We start from the raw sequence: 20625 nt of genomic DNA, 5'->3' as shown, positions 1-20625 counted from the left end.
GAATAGTCCTTTGTAATAGCGTAACGCCTTCTCGTAGGGCAGCGGAGTTGTATGCCGAACAAGTTTTAATAAATGAAATCTTCATTTCGCTTCTATCACTGCGTATTTACAGCTCAGCGAAAAAATTTCATCGTGCTCGTCCTCGGTCTTATGAAGTAAACTTCTTTGACCGGACTCGTCCTCGGTCTTATGAAGTAAGCTCCTTTGACCGGACTCGTCTTTGGTCTTATGAAGTAAACTTCTTTGACCGGACTTGGTCCTCGGTCTTATGAAATAATCTTCTTTGACCGGACTCGTCTTTGGTCTTATGAAGTAAATTTCTTTGACCGGACTCGTCTTTGGTCTTATGAAGTAAATTTCTTTGACCGGACTAAGCTTGTGTCCTAATTTGGCGAGTTTTATCGCTCGGATCGGACTTTCCCTTTTCCTAATTTGGGGATCGGACTTTCCCTTGTCCTAATTCGGCGAGTTTTATCGCGTGGATCGGACTTTCCCTTGTCCTAGTTCGGCGAGTTTTATCGCGTGGATCGGACTTTCCCTTTGTTGCAGTTCGTTTCAGACGAACTGCTTGTTTCTTAAGCTGAATTGTGGTCTTGTATCCTCCTTAGAAGCTTGGACTCACAATCGTTGGCTTATATATGTTCTAAAAAGGGGATCAGCCTTCGAAGAACAAGATACCTCAGTAACATTTGTAAGAGACGACACGCATATAGACAGACAAAACGCACATAGATGAACAAAACGCACATAGACAAACATAAAAAACAAGTAAAAAACAAAGAAAGCACATACCCCTAGGACCGAACTAGACACAAGACTGACTGACCGGACTGTCTCTTACAAATGGAACTTCTTGAGGTTGGAAATGTACCATGTTCGGGGTACTTGTTCTCCTGACATGTGAGTCAATTTGTAAGACCCTTTGCCGAGGACTTCTGACACCCGATATGGACCTTCCCATGTGGGTTCGAGTTTGCCCAGCTTTTCTGCTCGGCTTACTTCGTTGTTTCTCAAGACGAGATCTCCCACTTGAAATTGCAGCTTTTTCACCCTTTGGTTATAATACCGGGCTACTTGCTCCTTGTACTTGGCTGCTTTTATGCAGGCCAATTCTCTTCTTTCTTCGGCCAGATCTAGTTCGGCTCTCAGTCCGTCATCATTCATTTCTGCTGAGAAATTAAGAGTTCGGGGACTGGGTATGCCGATCTCAACCGGAATCACGGCTTCAGTGCCGTACACCAGACTGTACGGAGTTTCACCGTTGGAGGTTTTGGGTGTAGTTCGGTAGGACCATAGGACTTGAGGGAGATTTTCTACCCATTGTCCTTTGGCTTGTTCTAACCGAGCTTTTAACCCTTTTACCAAGATACGGTTTGTTACCTCCGTTTGTCCGTTTGCTTGTGGGTGGGAGACCGAAGTGAACCGCTGTTGAATATTCAGCTCTTGGCACCAATTCTTGAATGTCTTGTCGGTGAACTGAGTCCCATTATCCGAAATGAGGATGTGGGGTATGTCAAATCGGCACACTATGTTCTTCCAGACGAAATCCAATGCCTTCGAGCTCGTTATCGTAGCTAATGGTTCAGCCTCCACCCACTTCGTGAAGTAATCCACGGCAACGATAAGGAATTTCATTTGCCGAGGAGCTTGTGGTAGTGGTCCTACTATGTCTATGCCCCATTGCATAAAAGGCCAAGGGCTTTGCATAGCACATAGATCGGTCTGCGGCATCCTTGGGATATTTGCATGAATTTGGCACTTCGTACATGTCTTGACGAGCTGCACTGCTTCTTGTACCAAAGTTGGCCAATAATATCCCCATCTCAGAACTTTTTTAGCTAAAGCTCTAGCTCCGATGTGGCTACCGCAAGATCCTTCATGAACTTCTCTAAGGATGTAGTCCGTCTCTTCTGGTCCTACACATCGCAATAACGGTTGAAGGTAGGACTTTCTGTATAGGACTCCTTCATGAAGTTCATACCGAAGTGCTCGGCATGTGATTTTCTGAGCTTCTCTCTTATCCTCGGGCAGTTGTCCTTGATCTAGATACTGTAAGATCGGCGTCATCCAGTTCGGCGAGCTGGTTACTGAATGTACCTCAGCTTCATCAATGCTTCGGTGTAGTAATTCCTCCACCTTTGAGCTCGGATATGAGGCCAACTTACTTAAAGTATCTGCTCGGCTGTTTTCCGCTCTGGGAATGCGGATTATCCGAAAATAAGAGAAACTTCGGCTAATGCTTTGCGCTTTGTCCAAGTATTTTTTCATCCTCTCATCTCGGGCTTCACTTGTACCCAGCATGTGATTCACTATGACTTGTGAATCACAATGGATTTTGAGAGATTTGACAAATAGACTTTGCGCTAATTGAAGTCCGGCAAGGAGGGCTTCGTATTCGGCTTCGTTATTAGTAGTTGGGAATAAGAACCGAAGTGAATAAGTTACCTCGTGTCCGTCGGGAGCGATAAGTAGAATACCAGCTCCACTTCCCGTCTTATTCGAAGCTCCATCTACGAATCCACTCCAGCAGTCCGGCGGTTCTACTTCGGATTCTTGGGGCTGTGTTAGTTCGTCATTGGCAGGATTTTTCTGTTCGGCAATAACAGGGATTGCTTGATCGAACTTTGCTTCTGCAAGAAAATCTGCCAAGGCTTGTCCCTTGATGGCTTTCCGAGGTAGATATTCTATTGAGTGTTCTCCCAACTCTATGGCCCATTTGGCGATTCTGCCTGATGCTTCTGGCTTGGTCAAAACTTGCCGAAGTGGCAGATCGGTTAAGACGCATACCTTGTGAGCATAGAAGTATGGCCGCAGTCTCCTTGCTGCATTTACTAACGCCAGAGCAATTTTTTCCAGAGGTTGATACCTTGTTTCTGGACCTCTTAATGCTCGGCTTGTAAAGTAGATGGGAAGCTGCTTTAGGCCTTCTTCTCGTACAAGCACCGCGCTAATGGTTTGATCTGATGCCGCTAAGTATAAGAATATCACTTCGGCATCTGTTGGAGCAGAGAGAATTGGAAGCTTGGCTAAATAACTTTTGAGCTCGTCAAAAGCCTTTTTCTGCTCGGCTCCCCACTCAAACTTTGGTGCCTTTTTCAACACTTTGAAGAACGGTAGTTGCTTTTCGGCTGCTTGGGAAAGGAATCTATTCAGTGCGGCTAGATATCCAGTTAGCCTTTGCACATCATGTATGGACTTCGGCATCGCCATGTTCTGAACAACTTGAACTTTTGAGGGATTTGCCTTGAGTTTGTCCTTTGAAACCCAACAACCCAGAAACTTTCCCGAATCTACCAAAAAGGTACATTTTTGGGGATTGAGTTTGAGGTTGGCTTTTTTGAGCACGTCGAGGGTGGATTTGAGGTTGTCTTCGTACTCCGAAGTGCTTCTGCTTTTGACGACTATGTCGTCGACATACACTTCAACCTCTTTTCCTATCAAATGCCGAAAAAGCTTATCTACCATCCTTTGATATGTGGCTCCGGCATTCTTTAAACCGAATGACATCTTTTTATAAGCAAAGATGCCGAAGTCAGTAATGAAAGCCGTTTTTGAAGCATCATTCTCATCCATTAAAACTTGGTGGTAGCCTTTGTATAAATCAAGAAAACAGAAAATTTCGAAGCCGATCAAAGCTTCTACTTTTTTATCTATGTTCGGAAGGGGATAGCAATCTTTAGGACAGTGCTTGTTTAGATCGGTAAAATCTATGCACATCCGCCATCCTCCTTCTTTTTTCTTGATCATCACAGGATTGGCCACCCAAGAAGGATATTTCACCTCGAATAATACATCCGCTTTCAATAATTGGCGGACTTCGTCATGGATGACTTGATTTCTTTCTTCCGCAAAGAGTCTTTGCTTCTGTTTTATTGGCCGGACTGAAGGATCAATATTTAATCGATGAGTGATTACCTCAGGGGGCACTCCGGTCATGTCCAACGGAGACCATGCAAAGACATCTTTGTACTCCTTGAGGAGCTGGATGGTCTTTTCCCGGAGTAGGGGCGTTCCCGCGAAACCGATCTTGACCGTTCTGGATGGATCATCTTCGTATAACTGAACGGTCATTGAGTTCGATTCTGGTATGACTTCGGTCATTTCGCTTGCCTCTGACTCCGGCTGCTGTGATTGATATGCTTGATGATGCCGATCTGATTGCTCGGCACTTTTAAGCGCAATCTGCAGACACTCTTTTGCTCTCTTTTGATCACCTCGGATGACCGCTATCCCACCTTTAGTGGGAATCTTGATGGTGAGGTGATAAGTAGAGCAAACGGCCCGAACTGCGTTGAGCCAGTCTCTTCCCAAGATGATGTTGTACGGGGACCGAGCTTTTACCACAAAGAACTCGATCATCGTACTGGAGCTTGTAGGCGCTTTTCCCACCGTGATCGGAAGGCTGATAATACCTTCAGGGCGGGTGTCCTCCTGGGCGAAACTTTTCAGAGGAAGTGGAGCCGGACTGAGCCGAGCTGGATCCACTTCTAATTTATCGAAACATTCTTTAAAAAGAATGCTGACTGACGCTCCGGTATCCACAAACACTCTGTGGATCAGTTTGTTTGCCACTCCGGCTTGGATGACAATAGCGTCTTGATGAGGAGAGATGGCCGGGACGGGATCTGCATCTGAAAATGTGATCACTTCGTCCTGCTTCAGCCTTTTATGCGTTGGCTCCTCTCGATTGAAGCCTCTGCGCTCTGACTTCAGGGACGATTTAGTCTTCCCGGCAGGGAGAGCATCAATAGTCAGGATTACTCCATCATATTGCAGCTCGTCATCGTCTTCGGGGTCCTGTTGCTTTTTCAGATCCTGAGGAGCGCAGTTTGCACCTCTCTGCTTTTTGTTCTTTTTCGGCTGCTTGCTTTGGTATTTTTTTAACGTTCCTGCTTTCACAAGAGCGTCAATACCTGCAGCCAAATGTCGGCACTCCTCGGTATCGTGACCGTGGTCTTGATGGAAGGAGCAATATTGATCCTGAGGTCGACGCGCGGCCGATTTCGTCATCCGCTTTGGTTTTTCGAACATATCGGAATGCAGTTCGAAAATTTCCGCTCTCGACTTGTTCAATGGTACGAACTGAGCGGGCGGCTTCTCAGGATTGAGACGTGGCCCCAATCGGTCTTGCACCGGAGTCCTTTGAATCCTTTCAAAAGGAGTTCGGCGAGGATGTCCCTGATCGCCAAAAGGAGTTCGGCGAGGATGTCCCTGATCGCTATGATCGGGCTTCCTTCTGTCTCCTCGGGACGATGAGCTGTCTAAAGACCGTTTGCGACGGTCTGCCTCATCGGCACGAGAGAACTGGTCCGCAATGTCCCACATCTCTTGAGCTGTTTGCGGACTGCATTCCACGAGCTTTCTGTAGAGAGCTCCGGGCAGGATTCCATTTTGGAATGCCGAAATGACAAGTAGATCATTGAGATCATCTACTTGTAGGCATTCCTGGTGGAATCTCGTCATAAAGTCGCTGATCTTTTCGTCGCGACCTTGACGTATAGAAAGCAGCTGAGCCGAAGTGATTCGGGCTTCCGCTTTCTGAAAGAACCTCCTGTGGAAAGCATCCATTAGATCTCGGTAAGATCTAATGCTGCCTTGGGGGAGGCTATCGAACCACCTTCTTGCGTTCCCGATAAGCAGTTCGGGAAACAGCTTGCACATATGGACCTCATTGAGACCCTGGTTCGCCATGTTATACTGATAGCGTCCCAAGAAATCATGAGGATCCACTAACCCGTCATAAGTCATCGACGGAGTTCGATAGTTCTGTGGCAAGGGAGTTCGGGTGATATCGTCCGAGAACGGAGTCTTCAATGCTCCGTACATGGCGAACCCGACATCTCTTCGGTATGGAGGAGATGGAGTTCTCCTGTGATTCCGGTGCCGAGGAGGAACAGGAACATGTCGGGGTTGAGGATTCTTCTTCCTGGAAGACACAGCACTACTGCGGTAGTGACTTTCATGTCTGGATGAGGAGGGAGAATCCACCGTTTTCGTCTCCGGCTTTTGGCTCTTTTGCAGGAAGATTAAGAACTCTTCCTGCTTCTCGGCCAAAAACAATTTGACAGCCTCGTTCAAATCGGGCTGCTGGGACGACTCGGTGTGATGAGTCTTTGAGCGGCTTGTTCCTTCTCCGTGAGAACTGGAAGTAGATTTCTCCCGAGGCTGTTTTCCAGACCTGCGGGCTGGACTAGCTTCCTCATGATTATCACGAACGGTATTATGGGTGTTACGTGATCTGGTATGCATTTTTTTGGTGGAAGAGGATCAAAAACTCGTTTTATCACAAATTTGGTTCTCTGTTTCCCACAGACGGCGCCAGTGATGGTTGGGCGAATTTTTGATAGTAGTAAATGCAGGTAATGAATATAGATCACGACACAAGGAATTACGTGGTTCGATTTACTGAGGTAAATCTACGTCCACGGGAAGAAAGGAGGGCAAGATTGTATTGCTTGATCTGGTTTTCCAGCTTACAAATACAGACTTGCTATATGATATTTTGTGTCTAGAGACCCCTCTTCTATCTGATCTAAGTTCTATTTATACATTGAACTAAGATCGTGGCTTGCATCACCACTAACTAGGTCGTGGCTTGCATCACCACTAACTAAGTAGTGGATGTCGTGGAGGTCATGAGATCCTGCATGGGTCCACTATCTCTTTGTTTGGTCCGCTATCCTGCATGAGTTGACACCACTAAATAGATCGTGTAGTGGAGGTCGTGGAGGTTCTGCATGAGTCCACTATCTCCCAGTTCGGTCGAATACTGAGACCGAACTTCTGAACTATTGCCGAGCAGCTTTTGCCGATCTGAGAGTAGAGCTTGATTGGTCGGCTTTTACCGAGCTGTAGGCTGGAGCCGAACTCTTTGGTAATGCCGAACTGATTGGTTGGCTTTTACCGAGCTGTAGGCTGGGGCCGAACTCTTTGGTAATGCCGAACTGATACTCTTCCTTGGGCTTTGGGCTGATAGGCCGTCACTGCTATTGGGCTTGTTTAGTACGTACCCCATCACTATCCTTTTTTTGTCAGACAATACTATAGTATAATCCTGATAAGTTGTAAAAATAACTGTGACACTATACTGTAGTTCGTAGGAATTGTTAAGGACACAAATGGAGGTGTACTAGAAAAATAAAAAAATAGTAAGATAATTTTCTAAAAATATTAAAGTTTCCAACATAAATAAATATTTTGTCCTTGCAAGATAGGTTTACTAATACTTATTTTTATTATCAGTGCTATTTATGTGTACTATACTGGTAGATGGGTAGTGATAAAATACAAATTGCATTTTTACTATAAACTTTAAACTATGATTTGAATCGTTAGATTTCAAGACTTTATGTCAACAGATGACAAATAGCGTCAACATAAAATTTCAACACAACGTCAATCGGTAGACAATGTTGATATTGTGTTGACTTTTCTGTTAACGTTATTTGTCATCTGTTAACATCAAATATTAAAATCTAACAGTACAGATCATAGTTTAAAGTTTGTATTTGATTACATCTCCATACTAGTATAGTATTACGTGATTAAGTTCATGTTTAACCAATTGTTGTGGAGTATAAATTATTTATAGTATGATCAATGGTATACGCAGTTACATTCATCCCGTTTTAATTTAAACTCATTGGTGAAACAGTTACTATTAATAATAATATACTCCGAGGTTCCGATCGAACTAGTTGTTGATTAATACTCCCTCCGTCCCATAAGAATATGCACTCTTTCATTTTTAGTCCGTCCCAAAAGAATATACACTTTCTAATTTTAGAAAGTTTTTTCTCTCTAATGAGGTGGGACTCATTCTCCACTAACAATACTTTAATTACTTTTTCTCTCTACATCTCTCTTATTTTACCAATTTTATATTAAAACCCGTGCCGACCCAAAAGTGCATATTCTTTGGGAACGGATGGAGTAATAAGATAATGATATAATATTAAATCGGTTGCAAATTGCACCAATTAATTAGTGATTAAATTATTTATACGTAATGGGGAGTGATCAATTGCTAACTCACTCTCTAGTTGCTAACTAAACTAATTTAAGACCATAGGATTTTAGAAATCTAGTGGTCTAAAATTTGCCACTTGTAATTTTCAGTTTTATTAATTAAATCAAAATAGATAAAAAAAAACTACCAAATTAGGGTTTTGGATGAGAATGTCAATATAGTGTTTTGAGAATGTCAACACAATGTTTTGAGAATGTCAACACATTGCTTTGAGAATGACATTCTACATGTATTATATTGACATATTTTATATACTATGTTGACATTTGTTGCTGCACGAAAAACATGAAATTTTTTGAATTTATTTTCAAATTTTGACGTCGGAACATATGCAAGTGAGATCTTGTTAGAATCCTTATGAGATTATCTTTAATTTGATATATGTTGTGCGAAAAAATAATTTAAATCGAGAAAATTATATGTGTTTTAAAGTTATGTGATATTTTTCAAAAGTTGTTACAACTAATTTGTTATAAATGGACCTTAATACGCTCATTGACGTTTTTATTGAATGTATTGACATTTCGAGACTGATAATTTAGACCCTTGATTTTAATATCTAATGACTATTATTTAATTATAGTTACCAATTAAGTATTGAATTAATAATATAACACTCTCCTTCCCCTCCTATAAGTAATTATAGTTTATATAAGTTTAATCTCATAAGCTATATATCATGTATAGAATCATACGTTAATAGTATGTAATATTGTATACTACTATGTTATGCTGTACTGGTATTAGATTAGCAATATGAATTCTTAATATTTTCTATATTATTAGATGATGTCACATCCTAAATTTTTCTCTAACCCTGTTTCGGACTTAATTACTTGTCTTCTGAGAATTATGTATGCATTTGTCAAGTTGAGGAGTACCATTTTCTCGACAAGTCGAAAGGTGAAAAATGCATATCAAGAATCTGATCCATGCGAAAAGCAGCTAATCGACACCGCAAATTTAGGTTTTGGACATCTGAAAAAGTATGCTACTCCAAATGATAAATATTTAAATTAAACTTTTAGTATTTTCTATTATAGTAGTGTTTCTGCATGAATGCATTGGTCTAAACATTCTCTTTGGTAAAAGCCAATTATCAATGTAAATATATTGGTCAGTTTTATGTGAAAAAATAAATTGAATAGATAGAAAAATATATTTATGGGTGTAATAGTACTAATATTCACTAAATTAAATTAAATTAAATTAAATTTAGGCCATGTGACTCGGATTAGGGAATTTCACGTACGGTGGTTGGCTATGACTGGATATAGAGTTAAGTTTAATAAAAACTTAAATGAAATAAGGTGAATGAAAAACCTCAAAATGTATATTCTTTCATTTTCGCATGATTCTTCATGCAACCCCGAAAGGTAACATATTATTAGTCAAGAGAATAGAAAAAAATCAATTATTATTCAATAAAGTAGATATGAAGATTTTAAAGTGATAGGACTCAAACTTGTGAAAAACGTTACAACCAATGAGTATAGTTTGCTAAATATAATAAGAGGCACGAGAATAACACAACTATACGACGAACTCATTGGAAAATTAGGAGTTTTAATGAAAGAAACAACTATTGTTTTAAATTTGGTCATCTTGAAAATAAACTCGAAAAGGTATCAATTAAAGTTTGGCTTGCTTATGCAGCCTTTGTTGCCGTGAAAAGTCAGCATATAGAAAAGCCTCTCTGTGGAAATCAAGGGTTTTAACTTTTAATTTACTTCCATCACCTATTAAAGCTTCTTAAAGGTCATCATCAATAAGTAACACTCCATTGATTTGTCAACATGGATATGCAAATGTAACAATCAATTAACAAAAATAATTCATCTATATACATTACAATTGTTGTTTCAATATCAGCATTCGCGTCAAAGTTTGGATTTTTTCTTTGAAAGAGATGTAGATATAATTTTGAACGCAATTTGTGAAGTTATTGAAATTGAAGTATTGGTAGTATTTATTAGTATGTTGAATCAGGAAAGGATTAATAAAGTATAGAGGATCCAATTCAAACGGACTGTGAACTAGTCAACTTAATTTGATCATATTCACACTAAATCTAATTGATTATATTTAAGAGTGTGGTTGGCACGTATTTTAAAATACTACTACCACATAAACTCTTTCCTTTAACTCCATTAATTAATAACTGAACCAGTAATGGATGGGTCTCCAATTTTCCAAACAAACGAAGAAGAACGGAAGCCTTTTTTTCACTACTTGTCTTTCACTCCATGCAATGCACTTCGTTAAAAAAATTGTTTGATTTTGCTAAGAAAAGTGAGAGTTGAAAGTTAGTAAAATGTCGTCCTATATTTTATTAAAAATATTATGAGTAGAATCTCTTAATGGAATTGAACTCCATTTACCAAAACTAGTAAAGTTAAATCATGAGACAATTAATACGGACTAGACAAAAATGACAAAATGAGATAATTAATGGAGACTCGAGAATATATAATTTTTATATCAATTTTATGGATTTCATGTTTCATGCAATTCTAACTCCAATGAATTCCTACCCCAAAAATATTAATAAATAAAGGCAAAACACATCTAATGATCCTTGTACTAATGCATTTTATTCTGTTAGGTTCTTGTATAGTAATTTTTTTGTTTCATTAGATCCTTATACTAGTATATTTTTTTCATTAAGTCCTTTTACAATTTTTTATTTTGTTAAGTTATTATATTATTTCATTTTAATTTAAGAGATTCTTTGCTTGAATATTTATTTAATGGACTTCGTAATCTTGTGTTAATTAATTTTTTATTTATTTTTCTTCTTTCTCTTAATTATTTTGAAATTAATCCAGTTTCAATATCTACTCAAGAATACTTAATGATAAATTTATAAATTGATAATAGATAACATCAATAAATTCTTTATTTTCCAATGATTCTTGAGTTGATGCAACTGAATTAATTCCAAAATTCATATTAGAAAAAAAGAAAAGCAAATAAATTTAATTACATAAAAAAAGTTAATTAAACTCTGAAATTGGGGTATGCATTCGGGTTTCGATTCGGTTTTTTGCCAAAATCGAACCAAAATTGAATTTCGTTCAAAATCCAAACCGAACCGAACCCGAAAAACTGAAAATCGAACTTAAAAACTAAAAAATCCAAAAAAACCGAAAACCCCAAAAAAATAAATATAATATTAATATATATGTGTGTGTGTGTAATTTATTTTATTTTATATATACTAATAGAATATTTATATATAATATAAAATTAATAATACATGTAATATATATTATATAGTAGAATATATTAAAAGAATATATATTATATATAATATAATATATTAAATTAATAGAATATATATATTTCAGTTTGGTTCGGTTCGGATATTCGTTTTTTGGTGTTTTTGCTCACCCCTACTCTGAAATAAAGACCCAACCAAATTAAAATAAAAATATAAAAACTTTTAAAATGAAAAAATATTACTAGTATATAAACCTAATGAAACAAAAAAAAATTGTACAAGGCTGTAATAAAACGAAATGCATTGATACAACGATTTAATGAACTAAAATTTGAAGAGAATTCTAATGGTATGCTAGTACTGGGACCTCTTTTTTGGTGGGGATAAGTTAAATTAACTAGTAGTATGGTTCTGTTAGGTTGAGATTTTTTAGCTTAATTAAGAATTGTGATGCATTTTCAGTCACTCATCCACAACATTTTCGAAATGTCAACTGCAAGTAGATTATGTCAACTCGAGGGTATTATCGTCAATAGCCTGCACATCAAATATCAACAACTTATAGTTGACATTATATGTGTATAGTTGACATGAATTGTTCATATAGTTGACATGAATTGTATATGTAATTGACATGAATTGTATATGTAGATGACAATTTTTTTTAAAAAAAGTAAATAATAAAAAATAAAAAAAATTTGAAAAAAGTATTTATTGAATAAAATGTACCATGAAATTACCATTATGCCCTTTTCATAATTAATTAATCTAAAAATATTTTTCACGTCGCAAATTCTGGACCACTCATTTAATAAAAATGAGTGACTGATAATGCATCTCAATTCTCAATTAGGCTAAAAAATCTCAATTGATCACGATCAGTAGTAGTATTATGTAATACTACTATATACATAAACCAATAATAGTAAGAGTAATATACAAGTCTATTGGAGGGTAAAAGCGTCCAAAATCTCCGTAATGGCGACATAGCCGCTTTTAATTTGTCAAGATTAAGTGGACGCAAGTGATCCAACAACCAGGCTCTGCTCTACATTAATTAATTCAATATCACATAATCTTATTAGTACTAACAAATTAATTTTTACTTGAATAAGACATAATCAATTAAAGATAAGTAAAAAAAACGTATCTACGCCATGCTGAGCGAGGCTCACATCACTATTAATTTATTAATCAGACTAAAGATAAGCTAAAATAAAACTTGATTAGCGAAGCAAAAATTGAGTTTATTTTATTAACTAACAACTGATCGATAGCAACATACAAGTCAAAACAATAAATCCACCTCGCAAACACCGGTCCTGCCCTGGTTTGCATTCATATACTACACCGTTACAATGTATATATATTTTCTAATTTGCTCTCCTATAATGCTATTTTCTTTTAATTTTTCTAACTTTTATTTACATTTATAAATCCCAACCCCCTTTCGCTACCTAGCGCGGTTCACATCACGGAGCATCCGTTCGGATTTTCGTCACTAAACATTTGATCGTTCATGTTCATCATGCCCATATTCGTGTTCGTATACGTTGGAGGGGGAGGGGGAGGTCCCGAAGCGTATTGCACGACGTAGCCAGTGTTACCGTAACTGTAGTTAGGTGTGTAATCTTGATAGTGGTTAACTGGGAGGCCATAATCTTGATTGTAATAATTTTGGTTGTAAATAGGCATGGCGTAGTGCGTTTGTAGATTCAAACCATGGTACTCCATCTTGTTAACTTCAACCTTTGCTCCTTCCCCTCCGCCGCTCACTGCCTTCGCCTCCGCTCCCTTCTTGTCCCCTCCGCCCTCTTTTTTCTCCTCCTTCTTGTCTCCGCCACCTTCTTTTTCTTTCTTGTCACCGCCGCCATCGTCTTTCTTCGGAGGAGGAACAATTTCTACATTTCTCTTGAGTTTCTCTTTCAAGTACGATGTGAGCTCCTTCACATTCATCGTCCCGGTTACCGTGACCAATTCCTTTGCGAGGTCAGTTTTAACCGACTGCACCCCTATAATTAAAACAAACCAACCATAATTAATTATGAAATTGTCATCATATATAGTAGTACTACTATACAGGCTGAGATGTCATATTATTAGTAATTACTAATTAATATATACCTAACTCTGAATAAATAAGTGTAATAAATTTGAAACCAAACTCACCATCAATGTGCTTTGTTATTGCCCGCTTGACCTTATGTGCGCATCCGTCACAGTGCAGCCTCACTTTCATCACCACTGTGCTAATCGCAGGCTGGAATATAATAAAACATTTATTAAGTTGGCTAACAATACTAATTAAAAATTAAATAGTCAGCTAAAATATTTTTAAAATTTACCTCTTTGGGTTTCTTGTCATCACCCTTTTTCTCCTCTGCCTTCTTCTCAGGTTTCTCTTCAGCCTTCTTATCTCCACCACCGCCGCCGCCGGCTTCCTTTTTGGGCGGAGGAGATACGAGCTCGACCTTCTTTTTGGTCTTGTACGCAACCCTCTCGCGCAGCGCCGCCGGGTCAACATTGCCGGTAACGGTTAGCTTGTTAGCTTCATAGTCGGTCTTCACTTTCTCAACACCTTCACAAGGCGCAATAATACTAATTATAAACCATATATAATTATATTGATAATGCTGAATTTTGAAATTGAAAAGGTAACGGAAAATTCATAAAAAATTTGTTCCTTGTTATCTCCGCAAAGTTCTATGTTGGTTGCGACCAAATCAAGAAAATATCGGAACACACTGTTGCTGTGATAATTTATGTGTAATTACTGTATACCATTAATAAAAAGTAGCATTATTTACCTAACTTATCACCCAAGAAAATTAGTCAGTTTGATTTCTAAAAGAAAACAAACATTATGTATTTTCACTTGTACCACGGCACTACTAATTAGAGTAATTAATCTGCCAAAGTATAAATTATTCAACTGAATTTGTTTAAAAAAAATAGGAGAAATTTCAGTACCTTCGAAATGGCTAACGGAGCGTTTGACCTTTTTCGCGCAACCTTCGCAATGCAAGTCAAGCTTCATCACGACCGTGATCGGACCGGCCTCCTCCTTCTTTCCTCCGGCGTCTGCCGCCTTCTTCTCCGGCGCCGCTGCCTTCTTTTCTCCATCTTTCTGAAAGAGGTAACAGAAAACTGAGCAAACCGGCCAATTGTTCGAAATAATCACAGGAAACAGATCGAGTAGAATTCACGAATAGAAAAAAAATTAAGATTTAGGTTAGAATTAGGATGAAAATTGAAGGGCAGAAGGTGATTAATTACCTCTCCCATTTCACAAAATCTCCTCTCTTTACTTAAAAGGGGAAGAATTATAGGTTATAGTGTGGAAATAGATACTGATGAATGGTTTGAAGCGGGAAATATGGAGGCAGCCGTTGCGATATATAAAGACCCAGAACAGAGAAAATTAGCTGTTTCGTAGGGGCGGGTCCACCCACCAAATTAGACCGAAGAGAAAATTCACACGCGAATAGATCAGGAGTATCCAAAATACTGTGGACACTTCCACCCGCCCGCCATTTTTTTTTTCATATCCACTTTTGATTTGTCACGGCCACAAAAAAAATTTTCATATCAATAATGGACACTTTTTTTTTTGCCACATTTCACTTTATTTTATTTTTTATATATTTTAATTCAATAAAGATTAAAATTATCGGATTATACATAATTAGAAAAAATGGCTAATTAAATAAATTAAAATTGAAACTAAATTTTTGTCGTATTAAAGTAAGGGGAAAATTCTGCAACGAAAATTTCATCAATGGAAAATCACATATGTTCTTGCGCATATCAGTGAAACGTTGGAGTAGAAATTCATTACTACGTGGTACACCCATCTGTATCGGCGCGGAGGCAACACCGTGACTTGTACTTGCACCATCTTCCGGTGCCCAGCGCTCTGCAGTAAATCCTTCATCTTCTATTATCATATTGTGCAATATGATACATGCTAACATAATATTCGCGATATCATCTTCGTGTCAAACTCGTGCCGGGCACCGTAATGGCCAATCGCGCTTGGAGCACACCAAAAGCTCGCTCAACATCCTTCCTAGCAGCCTCTTGTTTTCGCGCAAAATATTGTTTCTTCGGTCCAATCGGTTGGCGAACTGTCTTGACGAATACGGGCCAACGAGGGTATATCCCATATGCCAAATAGTATCCCCTGTGGTACCGCGTTCCGTTGGCTACGAATCTGATTTCTGGACCCTCCCCCCGGCACTCATCATTGAAGAGAGGCGATGTCTGCAGAACGGTGATGTCGTTGTTCGAACCTACAGCACCGAAATACGCATGCCAGATCCGCAAACGGTAGTCAGCAACGGCTTCCAGAATCGTTGATGGATGTTTGCTTTTGAAACCCGTAGTGAACTGGCCTTTCCACGCCACTGTGCAATTTTTCCACTCCCAATGCATACAGTCGGTGCTGCTTATTATCCCTGGGAAACCGTGCACCGAACCGTGCATATCAGCAGTCTCTGGCATTCATCCGAGGTTGGCTTTCGTAGGAACTCCGGACCAAAGATTTCCCGGATGCTCTTACAAAACTGCCGGAGCACCTCTAGTCTAGTCTTCTCACCCATATGTAGGTATTCGTCAAACATATCAGCTGGTCCGGCATAGGCAAGCTGCCTAATTGCAGCGGTGCATTTCTGAAAAGTAGACAGCCTGATCCGGCCAGTGCAATCACTCTGGAGGGTGAAGCACATGTACCGCGCCGCCAATGTCGTCACTATATGGGTGAAGAGCTGTTGCGACATTCTGAAACGCCGACGAAAAATCTCTGGTGGGTAACAGGGGGTTATCGCCAAAGTAGTCTGCCATCAGCCGCTGGTGCGCTCCGCTATGGTCTCGTGGGATTGTCCGACGAAGATGAATCTCACGAGGGAGCGCCGCCTCCACCAATTCCGCCGGCAGCGCCGCATCCTCCTCGTCGGCTTCCCTCTGCACCTCTTGAATCAGAAAATCCCACGCGTCATTCCACAAATCATCCATTTTTTAAAAGCAATGGAATCCACAAATTTTAGGGAGACAAAGTAGGAATAAAGAGTTGGAATGGTGTGAAAATAATGAGGGGAATGAGGTGTATTTATAGGTAATTAAATAAATTTTAAAAAAAGCGGAAAAAAAATTTGTCCGCCGCCACGGCGGAAGTGCCGCACAGTAGACCGCCGCGCCTATCGCCGTGTCGCTTCCCCACCGCCGCGTCCTCGCCGAATTCTCGGCGATGGCCCTTCCGCCCCCTCCCATCCGTCCACGCTGGGGTGGACGCTTTCTCCACTATAGTTCGCCGCGGTTGCGGCGTCTCCGGGGCGGCCGGCGTGCTGCCAATATTGTGGATGCTCTAATTATAGAGATGGAAGTATTGAATTTTAGATGTATATATGGATGTATGTATGGCATTGGATGTATGATGATGTATGCTGTCATGGCATGTAATGTCCGGCCGAATCATATTGGATCTCTAATATTCTATGCTTACTTGACATATTAGCAGTTTTGACCAATTACTTATTGCTCATTCCGTCCCAACTTAATTGTCACTTTTAGAATGTGCATATATAAAGAAAAGTTGGTTGGAAAAGTTAGTGGTACATGAGATCCATTTTATATATTAGTTTTATAATAGAATGCGAGTGGAGTGAGTTAATGGAATGTGAACCTACTTATCATTTATAATAAAAATAAAGTATGACAATTAAGTTAGGACGAACCGAAATGGAAAAGAGTACTCCCTCAGTTCCATAGTAATGGAGGCATTTCTTTTTTGCACGGAAATTAAGAAATTTTGTGTTAAGTGAGTTAAATAAATGAATAATAAAGTGGAAAATGAAAAAAGGTAGAGAGATGAAGAGAGAATAAAGTAAGGGAGAGTAAAGTAGGTGTGGAGAAATGTGTTGATTTTACTAAAAAGGGAAATGACTCTATTACTATGGAACGTACCAAAATGACAAAATGATTTTATTACTATGAAACATATCAAAATGACAAAATGATTTTATTACTATGGAACAATAATTAGGTTGGAAGGGGGGAGTAATTAATTAGCATGACCCTTAGGCATGTGCGATTACTATTCTACCCACTAAATTTACCACGTTCCAAAGTCCAAAGTCCAAACGAATTAGGTGGACTTGGCACTAATTACTTTGCACGTGCCTCCAAAGATCATTACCCAATAAAACAATAATTAGAATGGTTTGTATAAATGTGTGATTGAATTAGTTTAGTAAAAGACGTGTGGTCATACGTGCATTCAACTTTTTCATGAAATACTTTGATTTAGTAAAATTATAGTTTTCTTAGGACAAGATTAAGCATAAAAAATATTCTGTCACTTGCATTGTAAGTTTGTAGCAGAGGAACACTAAGTGTCATGTACAATGTTTTTTTCAGTTGTCTATTTACCTATGGAATTAATATGGCAATATTATCGAAATTCTTTCTCAATGTCACCAAGTATGATTAACAAGGACTACTAATTTAAGGACTATTTCATTTGTTATACCATTAACATGTGATTGCGATAAGAAGTGAACCGTGTCATACTCAAATAAATTTGACAGATATTATTGTGATTTGCCTTTTTTCTTTCTTTTTTTTATTGATGAGATAAATGCGGAATTGAACCCTATAACTCAAAATAACAATAAAAAGTTTAAACTCATAGTACTTACAAATTTGTCATTGACATAGATGCGTCACAAATCAATATGGTGATCCAGTTAGTTTCAATTCAAATACTGAGCCATAGACATATTCATATTTATAGTTCTTTAAGACAGGGATGTAGAAGTTTTTTTTTTTGTAGAAATAAGGTGCTACTTTATTTAGGTGCTGACTTGGTTTTTGTACCAGATAGTTTATTGGTCTCTAAAAAATTAAGATGCAGTATATGATTGGAGAATGTAATTCTCAAATAAAATTGGGGAATGGATTATTAAAATTTTATAATTTTTAATAATAACATTTAAGAATAATTCATAAAACAAATATCACCAAAATGACTGCACAGATTTTGGGAAGCAAGATGACTGTACATATTCCGACGTTTTTTGCCAACGTTTTATCCACGTTGCATCGAAAAATCCATCCATTTAGATTAATACCATTGAAAACTGAAAATCAACGTTAAAAAAAAGAACTTATATGACAAAAAAAAATTGAGACCAATTACTTGTGTTGGAGTATTTTGAAAATAATTAAAATTTAGGATGCAAAACAAAGTGTTTCTAAACTAATGATAAAACTTAATCTTTTGTTTTTTTAGACGCTTCTATTTGCTCCCTCTAATTTTGTTGGAGCATCAACAATAAAGACGCTTTTTGAAGCGCTGGTGGCATATTTTGAAACACAAATTTGCTTTTTTAATTGCATTAAAATATTTTTCTTGATGATTTTTTATTGCAATGCAACTTCTATTTGTCGCGTCTATTGAGCAGACGAATATGAACCATCCAGGACTGGAGAATCGTCTTCATTATCGGCTTGAAGCTTCGCTATAAGCTTGGTTTGTTGAACATTCATAACAACAAAGTCATCACATAGTTCCTTCAAGGCCTGATCGCGCAGGCAATTGTTTTAAATCACTTGATTGTGTTTGGATCAATATTGAATAGGATCGATCAAGGAAGTTGATACACTTTGGTGTGGTTTATAATTATCGAAACTCAAACGGTAACTTATAAGATATCAGAGAACAATATAATTGATAGAGATATATAGAGAACTGAGAGTTATATTCCTTGATTGATAAATGTTGTAATCTTGCAACGTATTTTAGTATATACACACAAAGGCCACATATATAATTTATATAAATAAATAAATAAGAAAGTTTAAAATTTGATTTAAAAAATTATATCATCTAACAAAAAGGAAATGAGAACGATTCTTTTGTCCTTTAGTAAGTTAAGGCCTTATCTTCCAACAATTACACGTATAATAATCAACAAAGGGAATGTGATTGGAGGGTTATTGCCACTTAAACATGCATTTGGTGAACATTTATTCGGTTGTTATCAATAATCTTATTCAAATAAATAGAATCTTATATATCTTATGCTTTATCGTCCTACGCAATATTCTTCTCAGCTTCAGTGACAATTATTTTTTCCCTTGCAATCTTTATATTAATAAGGTGTAATACTATGACCACGTTTACAAATTTATGTAGTCAAATAAAATAAGGGACAGTGGGAGTACATTAACAAATGAAGTAGTACATACTAACTAACGTTTTAAAATAAACTCGCAATATATGAGTTTGTGTTGTGATAAGCTTGTCAGAATAATTAGTAAAACTTTATATTTATTTATTTTTTTATCTATTTTCAATTTGATTGTCAGTCGCTACGAATAATTACATTGAATTTCTCCTACTCCGGAACATCAATCCATTAATTGAACTAATATTTTAAGGAAAAATTCTATTTTTGGTAACGCATATTAATAGAATTCCATTTTAATGAAGGGCTTTAGTTGTATTCCGACGCAGGAAGTGAGGCATAACCGTTATGCGTCTTTATTAATGAAACGCACAATTCTTATGCGTATTCGGATAATGACGCACAAAGCTTATGCGTCTTTATGTAATGGCGCACAAACATTTGGCGTTTTCTAATGACACACAACTCTTATGCGTCTTTCCTTAATGACGCATAAGTGTTATGCGTCTTTGTGGAATGACGCATAAGGGTTATGCGTCTTCTAGTCGGGTTTTAAGGGGGTAGAACGCTCACATTGACAGAAGCAGCGGGGAGCAAAATTCAGCGGCGATTTTCACCGTTTCCGACAGTTTTTCGACGGATTTAAACCGTTTCCAAACATATTTCGGTAATTGTCCTTCAATTTGGCTACGTTCATCCGTTTTTGCTTAATTTGTGCAAGTTTTTCCTATTTTAGCAAAGTTAGGGTTTATGACGAAATTGATGAATTGATGGTCGATTTTTGTTGTTTTGTTGCTATTTGTGTGTTTCACATGTATATAATTCAATGGGTAGAAGTAAGTGATTCAATTTTTGTAATTGCGCCCCTTTTTACTAAGATAAAATTTGAATCTTGATTATGTTTTCAAATTGGAATATAGCTTGATGTTTTTCAAATGAAGTTGCAATTGAAGTTGGATTGTTGAGTTTTTATGATAAAAATTGAATCTTGGTTATGTTTTACAATATTTTTCAAAAGAATTTTGGGTGAATGTTGTGAAGCAGATGGCATCTTCAAGTTCCGAAGAACAGTTATGTTATGGCCCTGAGGATCCATCATTACTCTTTCATCAAAACGAACACATTGCAGCCTCATTGTTGGCAAATGGCACATCAAATGTGTTTAGAGTTCGTCGGATGGAATGTAA

The 20625-nt window shown here is 37.9% G+C and overlaps 1 protein-coding gene across 1 annotated transcript; it reads right to left on the bottom strand.

Annotated features, from left to right (window-relative positions):
* Positions 1-12478: 12478 nt before the first annotated feature.
* Positions 12479-14684, bottom strand: LOC121764614 (heavy metal-associated isoprenylated plant protein 6-like). Its single transcript, XM_042160636.1, has 5 exons — positions 14529-14684; positions 14223-14379; positions 13598-13830; positions 13422-13512; positions 12479-13264 (listed from the first exon to the last, which is right to left on the bottom strand). The coding sequence occupies exons 1-5, from the start codon at positions 14535-14537 to the stop codon at positions 12720-12722; spliced, it is 1035 nt and encodes a 344-aa protein (XP_042016570.1). The 5' UTR covers positions 14538-14684; the 3' UTR covers positions 12479-12719.
* Positions 14685-20625: the final 5941 nt, after the last annotated feature.

Source organism: Salvia splendens, chromosome 2 (assembly GCF_004379255.2).
Source record: "Salvia splendens isolate huo1 chromosome 2, SspV2, whole genome shotgun sequence".
Taxonomy (NCBI): Eukaryota; Viridiplantae; Streptophyta; class Magnoliopsida; order Lamiales; family Lamiaceae; genus Salvia; species Salvia splendens.
Note: the sequence above shows the minus strand (reverse complement) of the source record. Positions and strands in the feature narration are given on the sequence as shown.